The following is a 10,713-nucleotide window of genomic DNA, read 5'->3' as shown; positions in this document are numbered from 1 at the left end:
CCCTAACAAAATTATAAATTCTGGCAGCTGAAGTCCATTATATTAATAAACAATTAATGTAACAACTTTGGCGGTGAATAGTTCCTAATTATTTGGAAACAGGCGTTAATAGACGCCCTAATAGGCAGTTTTATGGGCCCAGCGGGCCGCCAAAGGCCTACCGTTGTTTATTGACCTCTTTTTTCTATTCCAATCTAAGTTTTTGGGCAAACACGTCGAATCAGAGATTTCAATTCGTCAATTTGAACCTTTCAAATCCTGTGTTGTGTAACCGCTTAATGGAATCTCTGTGTTTGAATTTGATTTAAGAAATCGTTTATTTCTATCTCTGTAGAGGTAGGTAGGTATGTTAATTACTCAATGTTGGCATGGCCTCGAAACTTTATCGTAACTTTACAATTTATTAACTAAATATTATATTTTTTCTAGCTTTTACCTTCAGCTCCGCTAGCGTTAAAGTAAAATTCCCATGTGTCATTATTTCTTATAAAAAATCAAACAAATTCACCTATGTTCGCGACCGCTTGATCTCAGACTTCAAAGACTGGAGAATATACCTAAGTCAAATAACTATGCGGTTTCCTTACCTCTACAACTTTGCAGAGGAACTTAACCCGGCTTTGGTCTAATCTATGTTCTAGATATATGTTTACAACAATTTTACATGAGCAATGCAAAATAAAACGAAGCTAAGCGAACCAGTGTCCAAAAGAATAGGTGCTATTGCACCATAATTTATAGCAAAGCTCGAGCTATAAGACTATAATAGCATCGAGCCACCTCCGTTAGAGCGAGGGAGACACACGCATCCGAGTAAGAGGGACAGCCGACCAGAAGCGCCGCTCACGTCAAAATACGTGCTCCATTCGTTTTATTACCTCAGCGGGACGCGTAGCGTGAGATTTGGAAAGTCGATATCGATAATTTTTAACCCTCTTCGGAAAAGATGAAAGTTCTCAGGTCATGTTTGGACTAAGTTTTACTTACCGATTTCTTTTATGTTCTTAATGAAGCAAAGCCTTTGATTGCTTTTCTTATTATAAAATGTTATATAAATGAAACTGGAAATAGATTTCTATTCGTAGGTATAATTGTAATGTAACATACATTACAATTATACCTACGAATTTTACAAAAAAATACAGGCATATCCAAATTTATTTGGTACAGTGTACCTACAGTCTATGCAGGTATTATTTAGTCGATTACTAAATCATTTCATCCATCAACCAGCAAACATATAAATTGACGCAAGCCAAACGCTAGAAGCTCACTTCACCTCTGATTTATATCCGCATAACGTGCGTAGGTCAACTGACCTTAAACCAATGAATAAAATACAAATGAATACCTTGCATACATTGCGAATTGAAATTTTAACATAACATCTTATCCTATACTTAATCTATGATAATGCTTATCAACCTTAATAATAATATCACATACAAATCGATAAAATTTCATCGATACCACCTTCAGTTTAAAAACAGTCGGTGTCCCAGCCCTCAGGGCGGTACCGCGGCAACATCAAAGGAGCCCACCTCTTTGATGTGGCCGATGGCGCGCGCCTCCAAACGCCGTAAGCGACAAATCCATACGTCATCCTCCTGTCATTATAACGCCTCACAATCGAGTTGGGAATGTGGAATTACTTACGAGACAATATAAATTGACAAGCCGGTTTAATAGCGATTACTTGCTTTGCCTGTCATTTTCGGACTTAGCCTTTTGATGATCGATTCAATTAGTCGATGAATTATCATCGATGTTTTTGTGAGATTGCGCGAATGGAGTGAATATCGATATTATATATATAGCTTTGTGATAGGTATTTGCTGAACTTTATATAATTTTTCACTTATAATATGTACTTACTTATTTGAAATAACATTTATTAAAATACTATTCTTCATAAATCTTCGTATGAATTTTCTTATTGTTAACTTATTTAACTTTATTATTAACGTTACAGTAAGGTTTGACTATCATATTTAGAAAAATTTGTTAAAAGTACAAAAAATTTGTTTTACTGAAAAGTATAAATCTGTTTTCATACTAAATTAACTTCGACAGTCGAAACTCAATTTATTTTCTTAGACAAGAAAATAAATGAAGTCGGCGTGAAAATCCTTAGTTTACCTAAACTATGAAATTGTATTTACATATTTTTTATTTCTTATATGGCTTGGCTTATCTTCTGATATTCACTGCAATTTATTATACTTAGGTATATCTAGTAATTTTGTGTGAACTCAAAAATGGTGGTAAATTTATCTAATAGGTACTTATATTAAATACCGTTCTATAAACTGTCGTAATCCCAAATTCATGTGCATCAAACATTTTCCCAGGCACATTGTGTTCATTTCAGATTAATATTGCATTGCAATGACCATTAGCGTTTATTGTTAACTCATAAAATCTTTCGGTTAACCACTTCAGCGCAAAATGTTGCATTGTAAAAAGATCTCGGCTAATGTACAATTTTAATGGTACTTATTGATTTTTAAAACACTTTATTTTATTTTTTATGGACACTCAACATATGAATCATCGATCTACCTACGGAAAAGGTGTCATAAAGGTTAGTGAACATGCAGAAGCCAACCGGAATTTGTAGTGACGCAAATATTGACGTGTATACAAACAGCGTTATATCAGAAAAAAAAACAAAATCTGGTGGTCCTAATACTTATTTAAAATAAAGAAAAATTACTTTAAAATAAAGAATGAAGAAAAGAAGAGAAAATCTTTGGCCTCAGTTTCAATAAGTGCTAAGCAGGCATAAAAAATCTCATGATTGAAGTAAAAACTCAACAGAAACGAATAGTAAATAAACATTAATTATTAATACCTATTGATACAGTTGACCAGAACTATAGCAGAAGTAAAAGAGTACCTAGTTCTGCGTTTCATTTCATATACCTACCAACACCAATTAGTTGAATAAGTAGATACCTATATCACATTGAATAATGTTAGGTATGTTGATTTCACATTGATGCACCTATAGTGTGATAACTAGAACCATACTAAACAAGACTGGCGTTAGGTTATGTGTTATTTTATGCTACGTACTTAGGTATAGGTACTTAGTACCTACCTATATTATATTTCTGGTCAAGCATTATCTTATGTGTAGCTAACAATACTTAGACAAAGCCAATTGGGAGAGGGTTAAAACCAAATTATGGGTTTACTTCCCAAATGCCCATTGTGCAAGATAATTTGGGTAACCCTTGTTCAAGTAGTAAAAATATGAATGTGTTGTTTATGTTAATTTCGTCCACTTTAAAATGTTTTATATAATCTATGTTTGACCACACTGGCTAAGGTATACGAAAATTAGGTACTATTTTGATATTAACTATAGGTACGAATACTGAATTTGAGAATTTGTTAATTTAAAATTGGCAACATTTCTTTCTGAAATTTCTGAATGCAAAGAAACCTGAAAAGACACTTCAAAAAGGTGAAATGACTTTCGTAGAAATAGTTCTTGTGGTACTTAATTTAAAGTTAAAGATAAACGCCAAACCTTGAAAGCAAAACAAGTTATAAATTTATAGTACCTAACCGAAATAACCACGAGAAATCATACTTAACCGATTCATTGCGATGCCTAATTTTGCAAACTTTTACTAATGGCGTTCAACAAAAACTATGTGACACGGCTGCCGGGTCAAGCGCCATACGATTACATGACACGCCTCCTGTGTCTTCAGCCATGTGGAAAAGAATACAGTATTTCAACCAGTTTTTACATGTTTTAGGCTTACATACTTTTAGTTGACATTCGAAATCTAACGCGAACATACAGAAACGTTGTTTCAAGTGATTATAAGTGGCATAACAAGTGTATTTTTGAAAATGGAAGGTAAGTGACATTTCTAATGAAGGTGTGCAAAACCTTTTGAACTTATTTTTAAGTCCTAATGGTTTGAATAGTTTTATAGGAATGTGGGCTTGACTAAATGAGGTTTTAAGTTAGTTCTGTAATTATTGTTTTGGTTTTGCTCACAAGAAATTTCAACTTATTTACACTACGTAATGATAAACTGTCAAGTTTGATTTAGTACTTAATAGGTATATATTTATTAAAAATACTAGCTTTTTTCCCGCAATTCGCCCGCGTTCAAATTTATACATTGTCTAAGCTTAAGTTGATTGTACTATTCCCGTTCAGAATTTCATCCAAATCAGTTCAGCCGTTTCAGCGTGATTGAGAACAAACATCCAAATTCACAAAATTACAAGCATGATAACTTCCGCATTTATAATACTACTAGTATGGTTGTCATATGATACATTAAGTCATTAAGACGACTAGTGCAGCGAAACTAGCGCCACTCGTCTATAAATTCCGTATCATATTTTAAAAATCTAATCCCATAGTGTCATAGTAAATAACACATAGTATTTTTCGCAGTTTCATATTTTTTCCTTTCAAAACCGCCGAGGGAAATTGATTACCGCCAAAAGTGGCCACTTTCGGCGGTAATCAATTTTTCTCTGAATTTACCAAAGGAAAAATTATCAAACTTATATGTAAGTACCAAAAATACTATGAGTCGTTTACTAGGGCACTATGGAATAAGATTTTTACATTTTAAGAAAAAGAGTAAATAGACGGGTGCCTTCAATCTCAGTCATTCAAAATCCTAATTTGCTTAATATTGCCATTATACTCTAATTACCTATTGCCTATTATTGTTTAAGAATTACGGCGAAAAAGAAAGTACATTCCCGAGACAGAAACTGAAACTCAGTGCGAATCTGATGACGAAATTTTCGAGCCAAATTCGCAAAAGTATTTACTACACAGGGACAACTTCGAATTTACACAAAATATAAAAACAAAGGATATTTTTATGTGCCCAGAAAAAAATATGGTACATAGTGCAACATGTACAGAAAAAGTAATGGTGGATAGAGCAATTTGCACAGAAAATACAATGGCGGGCAGTGCAAAGGATATAGAAAAAAATAAGGAAGATGAGGATCAGGTCCCAACTATCTTGGACATCCATGGATGTAAATATTTTGGCCAGTTGGTTTCAAATGAATTGCTGCGCTTCAAGCCATATGACAGAAATATAAAAATGCAGCAAATTTTGGATATGATAAGAAAATAATTTTAGTAAGTAGGTACAATATAAAAAAAATTAGAAAAGAGTTTTTAATGAAACTAGGTTTTAAATGAAAACCATATATTTAAAAAAGTTACATATGCCGGTTCGATCAATTTGAGCGGGAAATTTAAGTACACAATAATATTTCCAAGTATTTTTGCATTTGGCGAACTGAAATACATAGATCAATGTAGTTTTCGTTCAGTAACAGACATTTTTGCAGTAACCTAAATGAAACCGTATACAATTGAGTTATGGTCAATATTTTTAACACTATCCCGCCATCCCGCTCAATGCAAATCGGATCATCTTAATCTTTTCTACTGACATTGTTCTTAAATTATAAGACTGATTGTATATCATTTAAAGGAGACTGGAGACTGATATTTTAAGTAAAGTGCCAGATTGATTTTTATGATTAAGAAGTTTTTTTTTAATCAGTACCTATTCAGTTTTTAATCAATATCCTTTACAAAAAAAAAATGGTGTTTCACAAATTTTGCTCTATTATTATTGACCATTTCTTATAAAAGTAAACTGAACATGTGATTACAAAAATAGTTCAGAAGTCCGTAGACAACCAGTATGTACTGTCAGTAGTATTTTTAAAATAAGTACCTGACTGATCGTATTTTTTTTTAATTAAACATTTAAATTTGAAAATCAGCAAAATCAAATTATAGTGAGTAGCCTCTTGCCAATCAAGTTAAGTATTATAAAAAACTAAAAAATCTTCTATAACACAATTTGTAATTTTTAACAATCACAATACAGTATGCTAATATTTGTGAAATTCTCTAAAACATTTATCAATACATAGACCCGGAAATCCGGGGCAATCAGGACAGCCAAATAAAACAGAAACTCTTTTTTTGGTTTTCAAATAACACACTCTGCATCTTTTTCTTAGGGTATTGCCATTTTTCTTTGGCAAGTTGGCAGGTAAATGTATTTTTCCTTCTGATAGAGACCGAGAAAGTTCTGTTCTATTTGGCATTGGCAGTAATTTCTCCATTATATCCATTCTAAATTTGTACAAAGTTGTTTCATTTCCTTTGTTTCTTGCGTTAAAAAGCAAAAAGCCATTTACTAGACATATTTGTATTATATGTATAATAACTTTTTTGTACCAGCGCAGGGTCTTATGCTCACAGCAATAATAACTTAACATCTGATCATGTCGGTCTATTGCCCGCATGTATTTATTATATTTTATTTGTACGGCCGGTTTGTATTTGACGGTGCGTACACGGCGACTAGTAGTCGCTTTATATTGACTTGTGTGTTCCGAACTTATGAACAATATCTCCCGTTTATCTTGTCATTTGGTTACTACAATTTTTTTCCAGTTGTGTACTATACACGATTCTCCTGGTTTTAATTTTATATTTTTTACTACCGTTGGATTACCAATACGGTTTGCTCTTAAGGTACCAGTTACGTATGTATTTTTACACAATAACTCCTCAGATAACCCCACGCTGGTATAAAAGTTATCTAAATATAAGGAATGTCCCTTTTCAATATATTTTTTCATAAGAAGATGTACAACTTTTTTAATATGATTTTTACCGCCTACTTGTGTATCTTGAGACCCTGCGTACACGTGAATTTTTAAAATAATTCCGTTAGCGTCGGCTAAAATGTACAACTTGATACCGTATCTATGGGCTTTACCTGTAATATATTGACGAAAACGAAGTCTTCCTTTCCATAAAATAAGAGATTCATCAATAGTTAATTCTCTCAATGGATAATATACCGAATCAATCGTGTCATTGAACAAATCAATTAACGACTTTATTTTAAATATACTTTGGGTTCTCTCATTATTTTGCACGTTTAAAGCTCTTAAAATTAAAAAAAATCTATCTCTCGACATAAATTGACGTACACATAGACGAAACAAATAATGAGTTGACCAATAGTCTGTTAGTCTATTTAGCTTAATTGTCCCCATCAGCAACAGTAGACCGAGAAAAGTTTTGAATTCGGCTACACTTACATCAGTCCACTTGCGAAAACGAGCGCGTGGAGTAGTCGCTGTTGCTTTTAGTTTGTTACCGTACTTATTAGTACACTCCAGAATTAAATTTATAAAGTGAGAATTAAAGAATAAAAAGAAATAGTCCAAAGGACTTTTGACGTTTACATCATGTGGCGGCAACATACCACTTGTCCCTGTAAAGATTATATTGGACATATTTGTAGGATTACCCGGATACCACCCGGTCGTCTCTTCTGGAGAAGTATCTTCTTCCTCTTCGGCCTGTTGATTTTCGTAAGAATTGCTAATATTTGTGTCTTCGTTCGGATCTGCACTATTAAGTTCATCCAATGTGTCGTCGTTATTGCCGGTCAAAATCCCGTATAGTTCTTCGTCACCAATAAAATCTAAGCCTTCCATATCGTATAATGGCATAGTTTCTTGTGGAGACATCATTCTTCCTAATTCTACGGTTAAGGGATCTAAGGCGATTATCACACGGCACCGCGCACCGCCGCGGCAGGCGGTGAAGCGGATCTCATGTCGCATAAGCCTCTACTAAATCCGTTGATACTAAACACATGTTCACCGCCCGACCGCGCGGTCGAGCGGTGCTCTCGCCGCCACCGCCTCTCCGCGCGGACGGCAGCGCGGAGGGGCGGCACCTCACACACGTGGCACCGCATAACCGCGCGGAACATCGTGGAAGCAAGACGTGTCGCAATTTAAAAATGGATTTCGATGTCGAAAAGTTTATTTCAGAGATTCAAAGTCGCTCTGCTATCAAATGAAGAAGTGGACATTCGCGTATAATTAAAAAAATTATCTTCGTATTTTCTCAAACTTTTATAGAATAACATGAATGACCCATTTAGAGTTCTGCTTCGTAAAAATGGATGAACCCAGTATCTTCTTATTTTTTTCTTTCTGCGCCATAAAAGCCAGATTGCTGCCACCACTTCAGCGTCCATTCTTGCCAGCGTCTGCAATCAAACTGGTCAAAACCGCGTTAAATCCATCCGCGCGTACAGGCGCGTAAACCGCCTTACCGCGCGGTGCACCGCTGCGAAATCCGCGTTACCGCCACCGCCCTCCGCGGCGGTGCGCGGTGCCGTGTGATAATCGCCTAATGCGGTTGGTGTACCGAATTGCGGCGAACTCCGAGCTTCCAAAGGGTCTATAGCGGATGATGGTCCAGGTGTTGGTGAACTTGGAAGAATCATATACGGATTCAAAGGATCCAGAGAAGTTGATGTACCGAATTGCGGCGAACTGCAAGCTTCCAAAGGATCTATAGCTGATGATGGTCCAGGTGTTGGTGAACTTGGAAGAATCATATACGGATTCAAAGGATCCAGAGAAGTTGATGTACCGAATTGCGGCGAACTGCAAGCTTCCAAAGGATTTATACCCGATGATGGTCCAGGTTTTGGCGAACTTGGCAGATTAATACTTGGATTCAAAGGATCCATGGCGGATGGCGGCTCCGAAGAGTTCGAAGAACCTTAACCTATACTAGTGTTTTTAAGTAATTTAAAGTGAAAATACTTATTGAAATGTTAATGTCTTACATTTTCAGGTTCAGGAAACCATCAACAAAATTCTCTCGTTTTCTCGTTAGAAAATCTTATGAAAAAACTTATTCAAATTTTAGCCACTTATAAGGGTTTAAAATAGAGTTAGAATAGAATTTATGAACTAAATAAATTATAATAAACTATGATTATGACTATAACTGTTATGACAAACCCATTATGATATACTATTTTATAGCAAAACTCATTATTATAAACTAACATTATGCCTACACAAGCATTATAGCAATAAACTTTATGTGAATCAATTATTATGTTAGAAAAATTATGAGAAAGGCCTTATGACAAACCATATTATGATAAATTTAATCATGAGAACAAACAGGATCCCTCCATTGGATACATAGATAGGTACTCTTTTGAACAAAGTTTACTCTGTTCAAAAGAGTACCTACCTTATAGTGTGCTCTTATAGGAGTTAAGAGTACCAATAAGAGTAACTTACCCAATAAGTACCTAATACGGTATCTACTAGAATACAATTTCTTTATTAATATACTATTTTTAACTATACACTACAGATTAGGCATGAAAAAATTACTTACATGAAGTTTACGGCAAGCAGAGATTTATGTACACAGGCTGAGTCGTCACATTGGCAGATCACGGAGTCCAGTTATACAAGCAGCAGTCGTTTTTTTACGAAGATCAGAGCACAGTAACACAGTCCTCACAACACAAATGTCGAAAGCCCAGATATACGATCTCAATGTCATCGATACGCACGCAGATCTGATCACCAAGGATAGCAAAACAGAACTAATTCACAAAAGATGAGAAAACATTCACCTTCGAATTTTTTAGGACCTTTTTCTTATCTGTCCACGCAAAAATGGACCATATTGTACAAAACGTACTGGTCATTTTACATTGTTGGTACTTCGTAGGGACATGCAATTTGTTATCTCTCCGGCAGGGATCCTCCATTGTTTAGGACATGAAGTGTCGTGTGCAATAAGACTCATATTAGCCATATTGAACCGCACGTGGTATTTTTCCATAACTAATAGGCTACATGACAGGAGTAGAGTTTTGGAAATAATGTTTCATAATACATAAATTTTTACCTAACCGAAACTAATAATCACACTTTTAATTTTGTAACTACTAGCTGCTCGCCCCGGCTTCGCCCGAGGTACATACATTTTCTCGCCGTAAAAACCATCCTTGAGCTACGAAGAATATTAAAAAAAAAGAATTGGCCTAATTGGTCCAGGCGTTCTTGAGTTATGCGCTTACCACAGTGCTTACCAACACATTTAGCGATTCATTTTTATATTAAAGATTATTTGAAGTTAGTTGGGCAAGTCCATTTTAAAACTATAGAAAAAGCAAAAAATTGTATTATCATAAGGTAACTTATTAAAATCAAAGCAACTTTTATTAAGAGGCCTATACCATAAACACAATATTTTACATAGTTATCATATAAAGTTCACGCACGTGTCCTACGAAATACATATTATTTAGAAGTGACGTCACACCTAGGTAGCCTTCTCTATGGAACGTTTTGGACTCGCCAAAAAAGTGTGACTTTATGTCAAAGAGTTCTTCAGTAATCATGGTATTTCTTTTACTAGTGGGCTTATTTTTAGAGGTGTTTCCATATTTAAACAAAACAAAATTGAGTCATGTAGCCTAGGTATTATTAAATTGCAATTTTAAGCATCTGAAAAGGTTGGTTACACCTGCTTTTAATAAAATCATACAATTACCAGAAACGAAGGCTACGACCTTGATTTAGATGAAAAATAGCGACAATTTTGTTCTGGGTAGATCTCCCTAAAACCTAATTTGAAGGAGTTATCATCGATTTAAAAATGACACGGCTCCCGCGCCCTACGCCACACGTAAAAGAAAGTAATGGCACGGCAGGCGTGCCATCCGCAATGAATCGGTTAAATCATTAATCACTAACAACGTCCAACGTCCACCGCAAATCCATCTACTATAGACCCTACAACAGCATGTAATTAAATAAATTTAACAGATAACCATG

At 34.9% G+C, this 10,713-nt stretch overlaps 2 protein-coding genes across 2 annotated transcripts; one reads left to right on the top strand and one right to left on the bottom strand.

The window, feature by feature from the left end:
- The first annotated feature begins 3,870 nt into the window (after positions 1-3,870).
- Positions 3,871-5,825, top strand: LOC106133992 (uncharacterized). Its single transcript, XM_013333922.2, has 2 exons — positions 3,871-3,877; positions 4,720-5,825. The coding sequence occupies exons 1-2, from the start codon at positions 3,871-3,873 to the stop codon at positions 5,133-5,135; spliced, it is 423 nt and encodes a 140-aa protein (XP_013189376.1). The 3' UTR covers positions 5,136-5,825.
- Positions 5,826-5,901: 76 nt separating this feature from the next.
- Positions 5,902-10,609, bottom strand: LOC106133990 (piggyBac transposable element-derived protein 4). Its single transcript, XM_060950954.1, has 2 exons — positions 8,246-10,609; positions 5,902-7,601 (listed from the first exon to the last, which is right to left on the bottom strand). The coding sequence occupies exons 1-2, from the start codon at positions 8,589-8,591 to the stop codon at positions 6,454-6,456; spliced, it is 1,494 nt and encodes a 497-aa protein (XP_060806937.1). The 5' UTR covers positions 8,592-10,609; the 3' UTR covers positions 5,902-6,453.
- Between the last annotated feature and the right edge of the window lie 104 nt (positions 10,610-10,713).

Source organism: Amyelois transitella, chromosome 23 (genome assembly GCF_032362555.1).
Source record: "Amyelois transitella isolate CPQ chromosome 23, ilAmyTran1.1, whole genome shotgun sequence".
Classification (NCBI taxonomy): Eukaryota; Metazoa; Arthropoda; class Insecta; order Lepidoptera; family Pyralidae; genus Amyelois; species Amyelois transitella.
This window is presented reverse-complemented; position numbering and strand designations above follow the sequence as displayed.